Source organism: Leptodactylus fuscus, chromosome 10 (assembly GCF_031893055.1).
Source record: "Leptodactylus fuscus isolate aLepFus1 chromosome 10, aLepFus1.hap2, whole genome shotgun sequence".
NCBI classification, from domain to species: domain Eukaryota; kingdom Metazoa; phylum Chordata; class Amphibia; order Anura; family Leptodactylidae; genus Leptodactylus; species Leptodactylus fuscus.
The window spans coordinates 18,691,936-18,711,525 of NC_134274.1; the positions used below are offsets into that span (position 1 = coordinate 18,691,936).

At 40.7% G+C, this 19,590-nt stretch overlaps 1 protein-coding gene across 2 annotated transcripts in view; it reads left to right on the forward strand.

The window, feature by feature from the left end:
• The window catches only part of ADGRA1 (adhesion G protein-coupled receptor A1), a 342,093-nt gene that overhangs the window by 257,573 nt on the left and 64,930 nt on the right, over positions 1 to 19,590 (forward strand). For both annotated transcript variants that reach the window (XM_075258484.1, XM_075258485.1), the window contains one exon: positions 9,276 to 9,403. In XM_075258484.1, the coding sequence (XP_075114585.1) occupies positions 9,276 to 9,403 (128 nt within the window). The remainder of the gene's footprint in view (positions 1 to 9,275; positions 9,404 to 19,590) is intronic.

Genomic DNA, 19,590 nt, shown 5'->3' on the forward strand with positions numbered 1-19,590 from the left:
GTGTAGACCTCGGTATAAGGTTTCTTTAAGAACTTGTCTTAGTGATGTCATAAAAATAGATACTGTGACATCACACCAATGACCAGTTGACGGTGCACTGTATGATGTTGTGTTCTATATGCCGATGACGTAGTTCACTGTATGATATAACCCCATTGTGTCACTTCAGTTGTGTTTGCCGCTGGGTCGTTGTGACTGTCTCTTACCTTCTGCAAATAGGACAGTGGCAGTGTCAAATGCGTCACCCACCGTAGAGTCTTCAAATGCTATGGCCTGAGGCTTTGCAGTCGCGACAGGTGGAAGTTTCTCTATGAAAGAGAGCTTTCCATCAATTTTCAGGTCTTGGGACTTCATTGTGATCATTGCAGTTTGTCAATCTTATACAATTCTGAGAGCCCCGATTTGTTTCCAAAGCCATCCTAGTATGTATGAGAAGCCGTACCTTTAGGGCATGTTCGCATGGCGGAATTTGCATTCCGCGTGTGAACACTTCCACGCGGCTAGCCACCACAGGATGCTGGTGCACTGCACCGGCATCCCGCTCTGGATTAGGCCCGAAGAATGGTACTAATCAGGAGAGAACCTCGCGCCACAGATGCTGGGGCTGAGTCAGCTGCGGAATCCACGTCAAGATAGGATATGTCACTACTTTTTTCCGCTACTAGCTAGTGGAAAAAAGAAGCGAGCGGCTTCCATTAAAGTCAATGGGAGCCGGATTTTGAGGCGGATTCCGTGTCAAACGCTGTGTGAACATTCCCTTAGGCTGAGGCCTCACATTGCAGAAACGTAGCTTTTTTATTTGCTGCAGTTTTTTGAGCCAAAGTCAAGAATGACTACAAAAGGAACGGGCAGTATATAAGAACTACTTACACTTCCCCCATTTGTTCAAACCACTCCTGGCTTTGACTAAAAAAAACACAGCAACATCTGCAACAAAAGACACTGCGTTTCCGCAACGTAGGGCTTCAGCCTTAGATTCAGAATGTTAGTAAGCATTTAGGGATCTCAATGTACTAGATAAACTGCTGTTGGGTCGTGGGGACTCGGATGCCAGAGGTAGTGGGGATCTCATAGACAGAAGTAACTGATAGCACAGGAACAACTTTTGGGCATAGATGGTTACCACGCCTGCTACAATGTAATTTCATGGTGTGGACCCCTTTAATAACGATATACGTCTACAGTATAGTTTAGAACATAACCTCCAAGTGTCACATCCCTGGTTATAAATGGCTTGTATTGATCCCTCTATAACAAGACTAGCATTAAATACACCCTAAACTCTAGTTAAGGACACCTCAGATCAGAAATGGTGCCAAGGACTATATATTACCAACCTTACATCTTACTGGTCTTACTGTCGGCTAAGATCAGTCTCTTGGCTCGACAGAGTTATTTTAATTAAACGTTGTCTAACTTCTCCGTCTTCTTCCTAATATTGATCTGGCGTTCTCCAAATTTTTTACTCCTTGTATCTGATAAACTAGATCACTTCACTGTCAGTGATAAACTGAATAGCCTGCCAGTCGTTGACTATATCTGGGTGATAGATGGGTGTAGGGTCTACAAGGGACGACTCTATTGTCAAAGCCTTTATCACTGCTGTTGTGCAATCTGGCATTGAGGTTTCCAAGTGTCCATCTATTTAGAGTAGATCTGTCATCGCTGCGTAAATCCATGTTGGTCTCCACTAGTTAGGTTTTACTACAGAAGCAGAATACAAGGAATAATGTTTTTATTACTCTCCGCAGAGCTGGAGAAGAATCATCCACTCCATCAGTCTCTCATAGATTCTAGTATAAATGATGGATGGATCGTCCTCTCGTACAAGTACATCAAAATTCTCAGTATGGCAAATTTCATGAAATAGGATAAATCAATTGTTTAATATATCGTATGCATTATTTAATCCCTAAAAAATGTGACCTAGTTTGGGATTTAACGATGCAGTATTTTTTATTTATTTTTTATCTCCGCATTCTGGAACTTTGTAACTTTTTTTTTAAATTCTATTCCCGTAAGAGCTTTTTTGTGGGAATTTTTGGGGGTCCATATACTTTAATACAATTAATGTACTGTATTTATTGAACCCACGCAACCCATAGAATATAATGGGATCCACCCGGTCTCCACCTGACAAATACGGGGAGCAAAGTCCTGCTTGAATTTTTCAAGCAGAAAGGGTGCCAAATCCCTGAATGTTCTTGGCATGTAGGTGTGAACGTAAGCAAACAACCCCATTATTAAAAGGGTCAACCAAAGGTGAGCTGGTCATAGTGTCCTACCACTAGAGCGCTCATTCAGGGCCATAGTTGTTTTAGGGGGGCATCAATAACAGTGGCTTCAAATATCCCCCACTGTGTAGAAAATATGACAAAGTAGGGACCCCATTACAGGTTCTGCATTGGGGTGCAGGAGCCACCAGTGATGGGGAGCAATCTCTGGGGGAGACTGAACTGGATGGCACACAGGCGCCTCACTGAGCTGTATGGAAGCCAAGTCATTGCACTGTCACCTATTGATACTTTACCATATAGGGGTTACATAGGGTCAGTATATATTTTAGTGACCCTATAGATTTTGATACCATTGCTTATGTTCATCTATGTATATAATTTAGTCATCAGGATTGCCGTCTTGTATTATCTTCCACCTTTGTTTAATATTTTAGTCTTTTTCATTTTCTACTCCGTTCCTTGGGGGTTTTGATCCTCGGTAGGGTAACCTGGCAACAAATGTTTCATTCCCCTGCAGTGCCGCCACAGGAGAAGTGAAGAATTGCGGAGATCTCATTGAAATCGAATGTAATGTATAGATGCGCGGTCTTTGAAGCTGCTCTTCACTGTGAGGGTCCTGCGGGGGACCCTCTTCTATTAACTCAGATAATACATAAAGGATCATAGGGATTTCTCGTGGAGGTTTATTAATTTTCAGAGCTTAGGGTACGATATGGTATTGACAGCACACACATACCTTACATGTTTAGCGTGGTTCAGACAAAAGAAGCGTGTTGTCGAACGGTTGCTATGGTTTTAATGCAGACCTGCAAATTATGAGTGCGAATATACTGTAAGTGTACGTTCCCTTAGGCTTTTGTGACTAACAATGTGATAACAAAACGACTTTAAAATTTATTGAACTAAAAATTCACAGATACGCTAGATGGAGAAGAGCAGGTCATGCATTTTTAATGGTGCCATGTTCTGACAAAAGTGTCAGTCCTATTTCTACCCCCAATCCTTTGTGAATCCTAAAAAGATTCACGTTAGAGAAACCATTTTTGTTTGAAAGGTCTCTAGCATTAAAGATATCCCACAAGCGATTTGGCCTCTAGTTGGCAGTAACGCCTTGGTGTTACAGTTACTGGGTCACTGGGATAGCCTTGATGTCGCCTTGTCATTTGTTCCGATTTATCATCCATCTTTCATCCCCTCCTTAAAAAATTGCTGCTCCACTGATTCTGATTGGAATTTTTTTTCTCTAGCCGGTTCCTGAGCCATCAAAGATGCACCGAGTAGGCTATTTATCAGTGGCATAACTAAGAATGGCGGGGCCCCGTGGCAATCTTTTGACTTTATGTTCCCTCACTTCTCCTAGCCTTCTGATTATTATACTTAGGGATCTGAAAGGACTCCCAAGCATAATGATTGCAGTTTTGTGAAGTACGAGGGCCCGTGGACTCGCTTACCGATACCGGCTCCTGCTCACAGCCGCCTCCGCAGAAGGGGAAGCGCTGGCGGCCATGAGCAGTAGTCAGGACCGTAAGTAAATAAGGCCCGTCACATGCTAGAGTTACTCCAGCAGCTAACGGCCTATAAAAAAATCCATAGCGGCTGCCACTGGGCCCCCTAATGTCTCGGGCCCTGTGGCAGCCGCTACCAATGCTTCCCCGATAGTTACTCCCTTGCTATTTAGGCTGCCTACTGTCAAGTAGGTGGTCCCAGACTGTCTGCTCCAGCACAGGACTACCTATCAGAAAGTAGAAACCTAATTCATCTATTGGATTCTGAAACTGAACAGAACTGATTGATCAGGAATGGTGGGGGCTAGAGAAAAAATTTCAATCAGTAGAGCGGTGCCTATTAAAGGATACAAAAAGCTGAAATTTGTGGAGGTAGTGAAAGTCCTCTCTACTATCTACTGATAGAGTAAGAAATAGGCTTTTTGGGGGGAGATATGCCATATGCTTTGTGTATGCCAAATATTACATCCTTGAATTATCATAGTGGGGTTCCTTGGATCCACAGCAGCAAAAGATTGTGGGATATTCCAAACATTCGTACAGAACATATAAATGTCTGTAATGGCATCACCATACATACAGGACCTAGCATGAATAAAGCTGGCCATGAATTTTGGATACCTCTTGGCCAAACATGTATTATTCCCGACCTTCATTAATCCCCATAGACATACAAGCTCAGCATTTCTTCTTAATGGGGAGAGGGAAGCAAGTCACTGACAAACACCTCTTCCTCTCTCCCCAGAGAACAAGATGATCGATCATGTTGAAATCCAACAGTTAGATCCTTATTTTCTACACATACATTAGATGGTTGGCTGGTCTGGCTGAATTTTGCAGGCGAAGCTGCCATTAATCCTACGATGAATGCCTCCTTCAGGTCTAATACATTACTTGTGCATCAACAATAGATGCTAGTGACAAATAAATGGCTCCACAGTCATCTCCGGATGGCATTGACATTTGGGGCTATCACTATGTTAAAAACTGGATCCTTTGGCAGTATCATGGGTCAGTTTGACCATGCTACAAATCCAGTTGAGTATGTCTTAATATATAACAAAGCATAAAATATAGACGTTATACCTTATACCTGGTTGGCGCCCAACCACGGGCCATCTAATAGTCAACAGTGTATTAATTCTGGCATAAAATATAACACTTAGAAGCATTTTCCTTGTTTGACATGTTAGTAAAGTATTCACAATTTCCTCTGTAACTAATCACAAGTCATACTTTACATTTTTGTGGATATATATATATATATATATATATATATATATATATATATATATATATATATATTATCTTCAGGAAGCATTTTCTAAATGTATGTGACTCAACAAGCCAGTTTGCATATAAATATGCACATTATCTACCCTTTATTTAGCTTTCCACATTAATGATTCATATTGTATCAAGTCCTTGTAAATTAGGCACTGACTTTATTAATTAAATATATAAATGAGGATAATTAAGTTAGGCTCTATTCAGATTATTTTTTTAAAATCCAGTTAACGGATGCAAAAAAGACACAAGCGGATGCTATCCATTTCGGACGGACGTGAAATTATGAAATGGTAAAAAATGGACAGTAAAAAATCCATTTTTTATTTTAATGGTTATGCCTGTTTGGCTGGATTCACACTTAAAATTGGTGGAGAGTAAGGTTCTCTCCGCTGGTTCCAGTATAAGACCGGATGGAAACCTGGCGTTTCCACATGTAACCACTTTTTAAGTAGACTGTATCAGACTCGGGACATTACTTTTCTCTCTGTCGATTTTGAGTGGAAACCCAGCGGAGCTCATTATAGTGTATGGGGTCCATGGGTTTCAGAGGGTAACCACCTTTTCAGCAGATTGGGTTTCTGTTCTTTGGGTGCCCAATGGGACCTGAAGAACAGAAACCTGGGTGCTAATGTGGTTCTACTGTAAATGGGTGGCCATGTTTTTTAATTTGTTTCCATTAAACAGATGAAAAAACATAATCTGAATAGAGCATAAATGGTAAAAAAAATAAAAACCATATTCTCAGTATTTTGATTTATATCAGAAAAAACGGTTTCCTTTATCCTGAATTAAGATCCAGTATGTGCAAGATTATCAAGTACTCAACCATTTTTCTTCATGTTTTCTCATACTGTAATGGACAGTGAGTTGTGGATCCCGACTGGATTGGATTTAATCCTTTAACTCTCATAGGAGGATCTGAACTTTGCTGCAAGGAGACCAGCAGGCCCCACTTTTGAACATAGGCTGTGGTCAGGACCAATAGTTAGCACAGGTCCAGGTTAACACAGATTCAGGAATAGGTCAGGGTCAGAACCAGTACAAAGTCAGAGGGCAAGAACAGATATCTGGCAGAATCCAGAAGTGCACATTCATGGTACTTTGGAGGGTCTGGGGATCGGCAATGTATAGAAAAGGTAACTTGGGAACCATGTCTGCAAAGAGAGGTAATTCGCCAGCAGGCACAGACCGCTGGTGAAACGCATATCATGTGGAATGTTCAAACCTGGTTACGCAAGATTAACACTAGAATTCGGGTTTCCATTCTTCCGGTCTGCTTCCAAAACAGAATAATGGAAACCCTATCTGCTAAAAAAAAAAAAAAAAAGTGGTTACCTGCAAAATCCACGGACCCCAGGACCTTTTCAGGATGTTTTTCTGCATATTTTGAGCGGAATGGGGAACAGAGTTCCCAAATGGTCACCCATTTGCTAGTGTAACACGTAACCACAACCTTAGAGTAATATTCATTCAACAAACTTTCACGGCTCTGTTACCTTTAGTACAATTTTGATTTATTCAATATTTAATTCATACCGATCTATCTTTATTCCATAGTTGAATACATTTGTAATTGTATTAAAAGATTATTATAGGCCTGAGTCAGAGCTTAATGTCTCTTTTACGAAGCCTTAAAAAGGAGCGTTCCCCACCTCCGCCAATTCCACCATCTATTAATAGGTGATGCTCCGCTGATTCCAGCACAGTTGGAATTTTCTCCCTCAGAGCAGGAGCAGGCACCCATTCAAGCTTGGGGTATATTTTTTCAAAAAATTCCCTGCCGGTCAATTCTTCTAAACCTCTTGTGTGGAGATGACAAGGCTGTCAAACTAAAGGAGTACTCTTTCCTTTTCCATGAGAAACATTGAAAATTGTCCCCGTACGGCAGTGAATTTGGGACTTTTTCTTTTCATGTGAATCCTATAGGTCAACCCAAATAATGACGTTTGACCAAAAAGCCTTAATATCTGAAAACTGTACCTATATAAGGAAAAAGTATTGTTTCCACAGTGATGTAAGGAGTGCGTATTCTCCGTCCGAGGACGATTTCATGAAGCTATCATCGGTAATTAGTTTTAGTGCCGCAGTTTTCATTACATCAATACTCGCATATTAATTTGTAAATAACACAAGTGTTTCCCTAGCAATGAATACGCTGGCTGGTCTCTCCTGTGGATACCATCCTATTTATTAATGTTGGCACAGCATTATACTAAGTGGGTAAATTTGCAAACAAATTTTTATTACCCCTATTATGATGCACTTCAATGAACTTCATACAGACATGGACAATTAACATCCTCATTCAATTAGAGAGTAGACTGGCGTAAACATAAAGTACAAAGAGCCGGGAGGCTGGAAGCTAAGATGCATGATGAACAGTGACCTATAATAGTGGTTGAATAGCTTGCATGGTTTAACCATAGACGTGCCATGGTGACTATGTCCCGCTGTCACATAGTTACAGTTCATCGAAATAGTCTTGTGTTGGCAAGGTGATATTCACACTGGTTTTGTTCATTGCTCGGGATTGTGGTTGATGTTGGAGGAACCGTATATCAGGGATGGTTTTGTCATTTGGCTGGCCAGTTCCAGTAATTGTCTAGAAAATTGGTTCCACCTTGAATGAGACATTCATATAGTTTTGCCATAAGACATCCATGAGATTAGCTTTGTCGAATACTTTGACATCTGATCTGACATCCAGTCTTTTGAGTAACATGTTGTTTGGTTTCTTCAAAGTTCTAGGTTCTCAGAGACACTGTAATGTTACGTTCAGTTGAGGCTTCCAGGAACCTTTTACATTCTTAGTGTTATTATTGGTTCAACAATCTCATTGGGCTTACTTTTTTTTTTTTTTTTTGGTATTTTTAGTAAAATTTTATTTTATTTTTTAAACTTTTTTTGGTATTGTTTTAGTCGTAGCCTGGTTATAAATAGATCAATGGAGAGATCCCTTAATTGACCTTTGATATACGGTACTTGGTCATTTCTTCTACATCCTTGGATAAAATGAGGAGTGTTATTTATTTCAACCAGTACGGAGAAATACTCTACATACCATTGTTATGTATAATATATATAATCTATAATCTGTATTATATGTATGATCTAACTAGTGACTGCATTGTTTTGTATACAGATTAGGATTACTCATATGGATTATAGGCCTGTGACGGCTCTACAGGAAGGGAACCTACTAAAAATAAGCTTCAATATGTATATACTGCACAGTTAATATGTTTAATAGGGACTCACACATGCTGTGGGAATAAGAGGAGGACATCCAAGTAAAACAAAGGAAGCAACAAAAGACTGTAATGGAATGCCATTGGATTGGGGTCTACACACTCCTGAAATGGCATTCCAGTACTGACGACATGTCTAAGCCCGTTAAAATGGTTGGTCTAACTAGAACGGTGGAGGTTGAGTCTTGACAACCCTGCCGATCAGCTGTTTGAATTGCAGCGGTAATATCGTATATTATAACCTTTTCCCCATTTATCTCCTTCAATGTCGGGGCACATGGGAACAATGCTGCTCTTGGGGGTACCAATAGTCAGAACCCAGTGATATATTATTGAAAAGCTATTCTGAGGTTAGGATAAGGCTTTGGCTGATCCCGAAACCTATTATCTCTTAGTAGTCAACAGAGCCAACGTTGTCTTATTTTCCATATGTGATGCTAAAGTTTTACATTTTACCGATGGGCGAACCACAATAGATTTGTTTAGTCTTCAGTTGGACATAGTTATCTAGTTAGTACGGTTGAGAAGACATATGTCCATCAAGTTGGATACAACCGGACATGAAATTATTATATTCTGATAGATGGAGGGCCCGGGAAGGTGGCACCTCCTTTGGCTATCCTTGTAACGTCCGATGCTTTGTCTTGGTCAACTTGATGACGTCATGAACCTGGGATCACGTGGACACATTGAGCATCATGACGTCATACCAAAGCAATTCGCCCATCTCTATAGTTGTAAAACTATTGTACTTCTATGTATATAATATATAACCCTTGACTGTTCCTTTGCCAATGATGAAATGTTATGTATAAGACAATATAGACTATGGCCAAGTTTCATCCACATCGAGGGCTCAATGTAAAGTTGCAATGAAACATATGCAAATCTCGATGAGTTGGATATAGCTCTATTTTGAGAGTCTTGGCAGAAGCTTTAATGTGTGATGGGTGTAGATGAGGCTGGAATATAATGTTCTTTACTTTTCTTGTCAGGATTTGAAGACTGTGCTGTCTCTCCCTCAGTACCCAGGGGAGTTCCTGCACCCTGTGGTTTATGCATGCACCGCTGTTATGTTGTTGTGCCTGTTCGCATCTATCATCACCTACATTGTGCATCACAGGTAGGAAGCCTCTTCTTATACATTACCTTCACGTGTGTAATCATGCTATTATCCGGAATTGCTTGTTAAATTGCAGAATTTTAATATGCCGGGAAAGCATTCAATGTCTGCAGTGTGAAGAGAGGATGCTGCACAGGAAAGCCGCCCTTAGGGGTTTGGATGATGGTTGCTGACAATTTAAAAGCCGCCTAAATATTTTAACAGTAAACAGGATTGTGCCAAATAATAGTGGAAAAAAACTACAAAAATAACACCGTGAACAGAACTCGCATTGGAATGTTATAGGATGATATTGCTTAGTAGTTACATAGTGGATATCCTATAGACTTATACCTGTAGAAATGAAGACCTGCACTCAAAGCACTTTTCACATAATTTGCATATTAATACAACATGAAAATTGGGCTTGAAAGCAGAGTAACGGGGACATACAATGTACTGGGATTAGGTTTATAACCAATTTACTCTTCAAAGACTTCTTTTAATTAATATTTAGAAATATTGTTTACATACGTGGAAGTTTTACCTTGGCATCATGTGACCATTGTGGTGTTGGTGGTGGGGGGGGGTTTGTTTGTTTATTCATAATTTTCCTGGGATACAATCCTGTTTTTGGACAGATATAGTCTCGTAACCAAACGCTATGTGGGATTGTACCTGATAAGATAGCAGATGCTGTTCTGAACCAGTAGTGAGAATCGGTACTAGACACACTGATCAAAATGGCAAATACGGCACTGAGTGTCCTACACCCCCCGGACCGCACCAACTTCAACCCCAAAGAGTTGTTGACCAAAGCCCCAGGTGGTGGGGATGGATTTGGCGGTACTGCCAGATGTAGAGGTACGGATCAGGGAAAGACGGACGCACCACAAATCTCAGTAGAACCAGAAACTGGGAACTCTAACCAGCTGATCTTCAGAGATGAGATGAGATGCAGGTCAAAGGAACCAGAAGGCAGCAGCAGATGATAGTCCATAGGTGATAGCAGAGAACCGAAGCATGGTCGTCCAATCCAGGTCGTCAACATGAGGACAGCGCAGTACAGAGGATCATCCAAAGGGAAGATCAAATAGGCATAGTCGGTAGCAGGAGAGTAGAGTGGTACTAAATCAGGTTCGAGGAGCAGAAGTCTTAAGGCAGCCTGGGGTCATCAAGGAGCAGGCACAGTACAAAAATCAGGAGGCAGAGTCATAAGGAACAGCAGGGGTCAGAAAATGTAGGAAAACAAGACACAGGCGAACGCTTACTATCAGGAACCAGATAAACTGAATAGACAGCAGTCCGGAGTGAGAGCGCATCTTAAATAGGCACTGGCTCGCCTCCTGACCTAAAATGCCAGAAGTCCCTTTTCCGGCTCTGGAGGAGATCGGCAACCCCCGAACACTGCCACAGAGGTTCCAGCCTGCCTCCCAAGACCCAGAAGCAGGGGACCAGGAGAGCAGATGAGAGGGACGGCAACCTCTGCACAGCGTTGTGGAGGCTCAGGTGCTACTCTTAACAATACCTTACCCTGACCCTTGCTAAATATTTCTGACCCTCTGTTGGCACCTCTGGCTGTACTTGAGTCCTATTAAATAGCAGGTAGACTATCTCTGCACTAATATGCATTTAAAGGGAATGTGTCACCAATTTATTTATATTTCACTATTAAAACCAGTAAATCCATCTCTTATTCTGATCGATTCTTATTCCTGCACACACTATTATACCCCATTGTGGCCCCTGCACACAGTATTATGCACCATTGTGGACCACCCATGAAAAATTATACTTTTCAGAAAAACAGAAAAAACAGTGTTATTTACCTCTCCTTGGCTCCAGTGCAGTCCCTGCTGATGTCAGCCATCTTCAATGACATATGGGATGTCACTTGAGCTGGGACTTGAGTCACAATAGAGTCCGGCCCATTTGATGTAAGGGACATCATACAAGTAGTTCTGAAGCCTGCCTGGAGCCAGGAGAGATAAGTAACCCTGTTTATGTTCCCTCATGTTGACACATTAGAGGGTCTGGGCACCATCATGTGTTGGGCCCTGTGGCAGCTGCTACCATGGTAGTTACTCCACTGGTCTGTAGTGAATGCACTGATGAACCCAAGGGTTTATATATAGAGGCGTTATCTTCTATTGTAACTCCTAATGCAATATTATTGAGATGACTTCTGCAATGGATAGCCCTAGTTTCGGTCTATTATTATTCTTAATGGCCAGGGTGAGCATTGCAGGATATAGTTTTTTTTTTTTTTTTGTTTTTTTTTTTAAATAGATATTTACATGGAAAATGTAAGTAAATACTTAAAATAAAAATAAAAAAGTTTTAAAGGAATATGTTACCACTTACCAGAAAATGACTGACTTTAAACTATTCTACACTGGACCTAATGTATGTTTTCTAACAATGGTGGCACATCTGATGCCAGAGATGATTAGATTATGACTTACCCAGTCTTAAAATGCGTCAGGTTTCTCGCAGTGTCTGACGCTTATGTTACAAGGTTAATACACTCATTAAATGGCGGTAAAAACAGGTCCTGTTTGTAAACTGCGCACATTACTGAACTTCTATTCACTGAGCACATCGGAAAAAAAAAAAATTATCGCCTTCTATCTAAATGAGGTTTTTCTTGGATATTAATGAATTTAATTAATTCCAACCACAATGCAGAGATAAATTAGCCGCGAACAGCAAATACATGGAATATCAAGTACGTGGGACTTTGACTCATTAGATTTCCCTTGTCTTTGAGTTTTCAAGTAGCAAAAATTCTCTACAATAATATCCATTTTTGGGAAACCAATAGGTCTACCATGTTTTATCTTGATGCCAGAATTGTATATCAACCTAGGTATGCAGTGATAAATAATGTACTCCTGTACACTATGCTTCACCAAATGAATCCATCCAAGAGTCTGTGCATTAGTCTGGGTGTAGGTGAACATTTCGTGTCTTCAGCCCTCCTGCCAGATTTATCAATGGGATTTCTACCAATGTCGAAATTTCCATTCACACCCCTAGCCTGGTATCTGGAAAGCACCCACCACATACACTTGCTCATCTATTTCCACCCAGCTGTGCCCCTACACCTTTTTCCATATCTTTCTATTGCTTTCCCTTCAAATTGTCTCCCATTGCAATCAACAAATTGTATTAGTTAGACCAGGGAATTTGAGGTTGTGCATGCCACCATATTTTAACAATTTTTTCAAAAACCACATCCCTTTGTCAATTACACCACCTCCTTTTTATGATGGTACAACACCTCCAGAATACATGTTTGGATACTTGAGCTGATTATTATGATACTTAATCCCTCCTCCATGCTTTCCCATTTTTGCTTCCCCTCGGAATTTTTGTCAACTTTTCAAGGAGGTCTCCCTGTTTTCCAGGAGTCCTCTAGATATTCTGGGAGTGTTGGCTAGTATGACTGTCAACCATGCTATAAAGGATATTGTAAGCCGTGTACTTCCTATGTGGGACATGTTACTCAGTACGATCAAATTTACATAGGGTGGTTTTAGTGCAATTTTTTGTTTTGGTTTTTTTGGCCAAAGCCAAGTGCACATTCTAAAATTGGGAAAGTATCAAGGAATGGATTCTGCTCATAGGTTTGGGTCACCTAAATCATACGGAGTTGACCCCTTATGAGTTGCCTCCATTATTGAGATATTGCTATTTTGCCAATATGCAAATGAGCTCTTTGGAGCAATAAGGGCTCCAAAGAGATATATATATATATATATATATATATATATATATATATATATATATATATATATATATATATATATAAAATTAACCCCTACACACCACACACCGATAGATAATAGATATTAAGTGTCAAACAACAGAAGATATATTCCAGTCCGCACTCCTGAGATTTTCTTAAAATTTAACTTTTAATTTTTCATATAAAAATGGGTAAATCTAATACAAAAAATAAATGTGACTGTGAAAAACACAAAAGTGCGTTTTAAAAACCCATGAACCGGCTGACGCGTTTCTGGGTATGCTTTACCCCTTAGTCATAGCCTAATACTGCACTGGTATACTTGGTTTTAAATACCTTTCAAAATTACAATTAACACCTGAACTGGATTCCTTCGTTGTTAACCCATTCCTCTATATCACATAGAACAACACACTTGCCGGACTAATAGTCTCTTAACTCCTTATTATATTCAACATCCTGCCAAATCATCTATAAACAGTACATTGTTATAACACATACCTTTGTAGTGTTTTGCAGAACCGAAACATACTTGTCTCACAATTATGCCGTCTTCCCGTAACCATATACTGAAATATAACCATTCCTCCTTTTTCTGAATGAACTGGTCACGTGATCTAAACTATCCAATGAGTAGCACCCACCGCTCATAGGCTGTTCCAACCACGTGACCAGAATTGACCAATAAAAATCTCCTCCCTATGTCCGAGTTCAAGAACCGATCCCACCATACCTGGTCAATCCTAACTTATAAGTCTTGACTAAGAAAACTGCGACATGTTAATGTCACTGATTATAGATCAGAAGAATAAATGAAAAATCTAACAAATATACATAAGATCCGACCTCAAATTTAGTCCATAAGGACTCTGACTGTTGAATTTGAAAATATAAAACGCTTCTCTTTCCAGGAGGAGTTTTCTGCTGTTACCACCCCTTACTGATTCCTTTATCCACTCTAATGCAAAAAAAAACGCAATGACTCAAGCTGACCTTTGTGTACAGAGGCAAAATGTTGCGCCGCTCCCGATATGTTTTCCATATCTAATTTCATACAGTCCCTTTTTCACAGTCACATTTATTTTTTGTATTGGATTTACCCATTTTTATATGAAAAATTAAAAGTTAAATTTTAAAGAAAATCTCAGGAGTGCGGACTGGAATATATCTTCTGTTGTTTGACCCTTCGTCTTTCCTTGGAGTCCGGGACTACACAGCCGTGCACCCTGAAGATTGTGCCTTAGGTGAGCTACTGCTTTAAACTTCTTTTTTCTTTAAGATATTAAGTGTGACTCCAGCTATAAGAGAAGTTGCACTTGAAGACCACTAACATTAGCCCTCCTAACTATTGTTGGGAAGCCATGGATTGAGATAGCAAACTATTCATTATATGATGCATTGAATTATCTATCCTGCAAATGTAATGTCGGTCTCATTATATCTAGCAATGACCTGAGTATTACATGAGCAGTCCGCACTGGTTGACTTCTATGAATTCCCATAGGTCAGCGCTGTTACCAATGCAAAAGCATGATCTGTGGCCTCCTACAGTGATTATTCCAATATAGAAGCGGAGGGGGGGGCTGCTATAGAAAGGATGGGATTTTTATCACTAGATGCATTGTTGCTTAGCAACCCCCGGCTTCTAACGCTACAGTCGCGGTATCTTTCGCTGCCGATCATTCACTCGTCCACTCTTAATTCTTCCATGAAGTCATTTATAGCTGCTGATTAAATGAGTAGATTAATATGTGAACTTATATGTCATGCAGCGGCAGCGCCTACATCTGTATGCCACTCATGTCGTCCTATTGTATGTGCAACCCATAGTCATAGTAGGAGGGGTATGGGGATACAGAGCAAAAGCAGATGACAAAAATAGACAGCTCGGCATGTGGCACTGTACCATGACTAATGGTAAAATGATGCTCATAGAGAAGCTCCCAGAGCAACTGAGCACTGCTCAGCTATCTCCAAAACTCATAGACGTCAATGGATAGAGTCATGCTCAAGCGTGGCCAGCTCCGCCTTGAATACTAGGAGGAACGGACTGGGGGGGGGGGAGAGGTGTAGAAAGAAATAATAGAGCACCAATGCAAAAGTCAGAGTTGGACCTAGACGTAATAACTAGAGATGAGCGAACACTACAATGTTCGAGGTTCGAAATCCGATTCGAACAGCCGCACACTGTTCGACTGTTCGAACGGGTTTCGAACCCCATTATAGTCTATGGGGGGGAAATGCACGTTTCAGGGGTAGGCAAAATTCGATAACATTATACTTACCAAGTCCACGAGTCGGGCTGGATTCTTCTCCCTGCACAGCGTCCCCGCGTCCTCTTCCGGCCCTAATTGAATTCTAATTGATGCCTAAGCAGAGTGAATTCAGAGCTGGAAGAGGATGCGGGAGCGCTGCGCAGGGAGAAGACTTCTAAAAGTAAGAGAAGAACCAGCGTTAATTGGCAATGTATAGCATTCTGCCAATCAACGCTGGTTCTGCATCGAATCCTAATTTCGAACAGCTAGTAGTGTTCGATCGAGTACGAGTATTTCGAATACCGTAGTATTCGATCAAATACCTACTCTATCGAATACTGCTCACTCATCTCTAGTAATAACATCATAAGGCTGGGTTCACATCTGTATTCTCACTTTTTTGGGGATTACATCCCCCAATATGCATAACATGACGCTTGCAGAATGCTATCAAGTTTTTGCAGTTTTCACAGGTCTCCTATGCTGATCCAGTCAGCAGCTGAGGAGATATTTAAACTCTCTTCCTTCTCACTCAGGTGCCAGCAGAATTTTTCTCTGCATTTTTTAGACGGGGACCCGACAACCCCATTATAATCTGCGGTGTCCCTGGATAACCCCTTTTCAAGCAGATTGGGTCTGCAAGTTTGTCATTGTGTTTCTTTATTCTAGTCCACCCATTTCCCATAATTTTATGTCACTCTGAGCACGTTTAACAAAAAGTATTGTCTAGACAACCCCTTTAAGACTAAAATTAGCTATGCCTGTAGTAACCCTGTGGGTCTCCATAAACTTTGCAGTTGTGAAAAGCAGAGGGGACAGTTTCGGACCACTGAAGCACAGTATTGGAAGCTAGAGACCCTTCAGCTTCTTCTTAAATCTCCCACTCCCTGTGCCAGGCCAATAAATTTGCCACACAGTATATCAATTATACATTACCCATATTGTATCAAAGTTTTATGGAGAACTGGAGGGTCACTTTAAGATTATTATAAATGCAGGAACTTTCTTGGTGTGCTTTTTTACATGGTATTTGACAGGTTTTTTTTTTAATAGAAATTATGTACTTTTCCTCGATCCTCCTCTGGAATATATAGCTGTTTGGCAAAGTCTTTAAACGCAGTACCATTAACTAAGCGCATATCTACATATTGCTGCACGCAATCATAAAAATATTTAAGAATCCCAGCTATTACTGAGCACTCAGTATTACTGCCACATAAAATACATGATACTACGCCACCACTCTGCAGTAAAATGCTGCTATGAAGTACATGATAATTATTCCAGCTTTAGAAGTTTTCCTGGAGAACCATGAATTTGTTCGCTACCGTACTGTACAATGCTACTACTACCAGGTAGTGGAAAGATGCTGTCCTAGACCCAGTAATTCACAATGGACTCTCTTAGAACTTTTGGTGTTTAGAATATCAGTTTAGCTACTGTTTCCTTAAGGTTACGATGCCAACATATGAAGCTCCTGCAGAGTTCTCCTATGCTGATCCAATCAGAAGCTGAGGAGGGATATCTAAACTCTCTTCCTGCCCACCCAGGTGCCTGCTATTTAGTTTTTTACTTTAGTGTGGCTCTTAAACCCACATCATTAGTGCTGGATTTCTGTATTACTGATCTTTGGCCTATTACTAGAAATTCACTTCTGATTTTGGCTCTCTTATTAGATCCTGGATTAACTTTTGGCTTGGACATATTCATTCTTCTGTTTCACATCCCTGATTTTGATCAGCCTTATGCATTTTAACTCAGTCCTGGTTAGACTTCAATTTGTAGAACATTTATTCCTTACACTAGTTTCTGTAGTGATAACCTGGGTCCAAATTTAGCAAGTCCTTCTGGCTTTGCGACTGGCTCTAGAGAAGATGTTTGGGTGCCCTGAGTTCTTGCAATTCTTGAAATTTGCTCCAATGGTAATATCATAATACTAGGCTTCACATCAATAACAACAGGCAAGGATGTTCATTAAAAAATATCTCTAAATTGAAAGGATTATTCCAATGTAACTAAATTGGACTAGAAATTGGTCATTAAAATTCAGAATCCTAGAAATTGATAATTGCAATGATGTTTAAATGTATATTAGATGGAACTACCCTGTCATACTATTATTAGTAGTAGTAGTTATTAACAGAATTTTTATGCTGTGTGACTGTCCACATAGCAGAATTCCACAGTGATTTTGGGTCCACCCGCAGTGGCGTAACTACCGCCGTAGCAGCAGAGGCAGCTGCCACAGGGCCTGGGACATTAGGGGCCCGGTGACAGCTGCTACCGCTGCTATCATTTTACTTGAGGGGGGTCTTTTCGGACCCCCGAGTATAATGATTGGCGGACCAGGAGAGGTAAGAAACATAAAAAACACTGTTACTTACCTCTCCACGATCCTGCCAGGCCTCCTTCCTGAAAAGACCCCAGAGTATAATAATTGTTTATGGGTGTCCACTATGGGCTATAATACTGTGTGCAGGGGCCACTATGGGGCATAATACTGTGTGCAGGGGACACTATGGGGCATAATAGAACACGCAGGAATGCTTAGGAGGGGGTCAGTCGAGGTCTTCGGTGTCGGTTGGGGGGGGCATGTCAAAAGTTCGCCACGGGGCCCCGCCATTCCTAGTTACGCCACTGGCCACACGGTGGCTTAGTGGTTAGCACTGCAGCCTTGCAGCGCTGGAGTCCTGGTGTTCAAATCCCGCCAAGGGCAAAAAAACATCTGCAAGGAGTTTGTATGTTCTCCCCGTGTTCGCATGGATTTCCATCCCATATTCCAAAGACTTACTGATAGGGAAAAAAAATGTACATTGTGAGCTCTATGTGAGGCTCACAATCTACATTATTTAAAAAAAAAAAAAAAAAAAAAAAAAAAAAAAAAAATTCAGTGATTTTGAGGGTCCACTCACATGGAGGAAAATGGTGGGGAATTTGGTGTGTAATTTCACTGCTGCAAAAAAAAAAAAAAAAGCCTTCCATTGCTGCTATCAGAAAAAGGAAACCATTGAAGTCAATGGGAGGCTTTTTTTCAGTGCTGAAATTGCACACCAAATTCATCGCCATTTTCCTCCATGTGAATGGACCCTGAGGCAGGTTTTGCTTATGTGTCCTCAGTGTTTATAGCTCATTGCCTAGGCTTCAGACCACCTCTGCTATCTAGCTGTGGTGGCCAGTGGTTTGGCCACTTTCAGACCAATATTGACAAACAAATGTACAATGAAAAGATATACAGTTTTCCAATATACTTTCTGTATCAACTCCTCACGGTTTTCTAGATTTTGGCTTGTTGTCACTCATTCTGTTACTTCTAGTGGATAAGTCTGACCATGGTCATGTGATTTACGGTCCATGGTCATGTGATGAGCACAGGCGCACAGTTGATTACCAGGCAGATGTCTGAATATTGTGCTGTGAATATAACGAGCGGCACCTGTGTGCTCATCACATGACCATGGACCATAAATCACATGACCTTGGTCAGAGTTTTATCCTCTAGAAGTAACAATCAATCACAACAAGCCGAAATCTAGAAAACCATGAGGAATTGATACAGAAAGTATATTGGAAAATTGTATATCTTTTTATTTATATTTGTTTGTTAATATTGGTCTGAAAGTGGCCAGCCCCTTTAAACTTCATCAGAGTTTCTTTTGGTGAGGATTTTGATGCTGAATCCACCTCAAAATCAGCCTCCAAAAAAAGCCTCCCAATAGAACTTTATTGGGAGGTTTTTTTTGGAGGCTGATTTTGAGTCAAATTCAGTGTCAAAATCCTCGCCAAAAAAACTGTGTGAACTGACCCTAAGGGAGCCTACTGTCAGGTCTGAAATGTGCACTTAGCTGCTGAGCCCTGATCAAAGCTAGTATAGTGTCTGTTATCTCTGGATGTAAATCCTGAGATAATAGTATCCTATTTAGAACAAGCATATTCTTGGAGCATGTTGCTTACCTAAATTGTCCATCGTGCTAGGTTCACTTCTGTGCTCGTGTTTCCATTCTTCAGGGACCTGAAAAGTAGAAACTCAATCCAGTGAAAAAGTGGTTACCTGTGGAAAACTGCAGACCCCATAGACTATAATGGGGTCTGCCCAGTTTCCGTCAAAATGCGGAGCAATAGCAACATCACCATTGCTCCAAAGAGCTTATTTGCATATTGACAGAAATGCCTTATCCCAGTAACAAGGTCTAAACGCTGCTAGA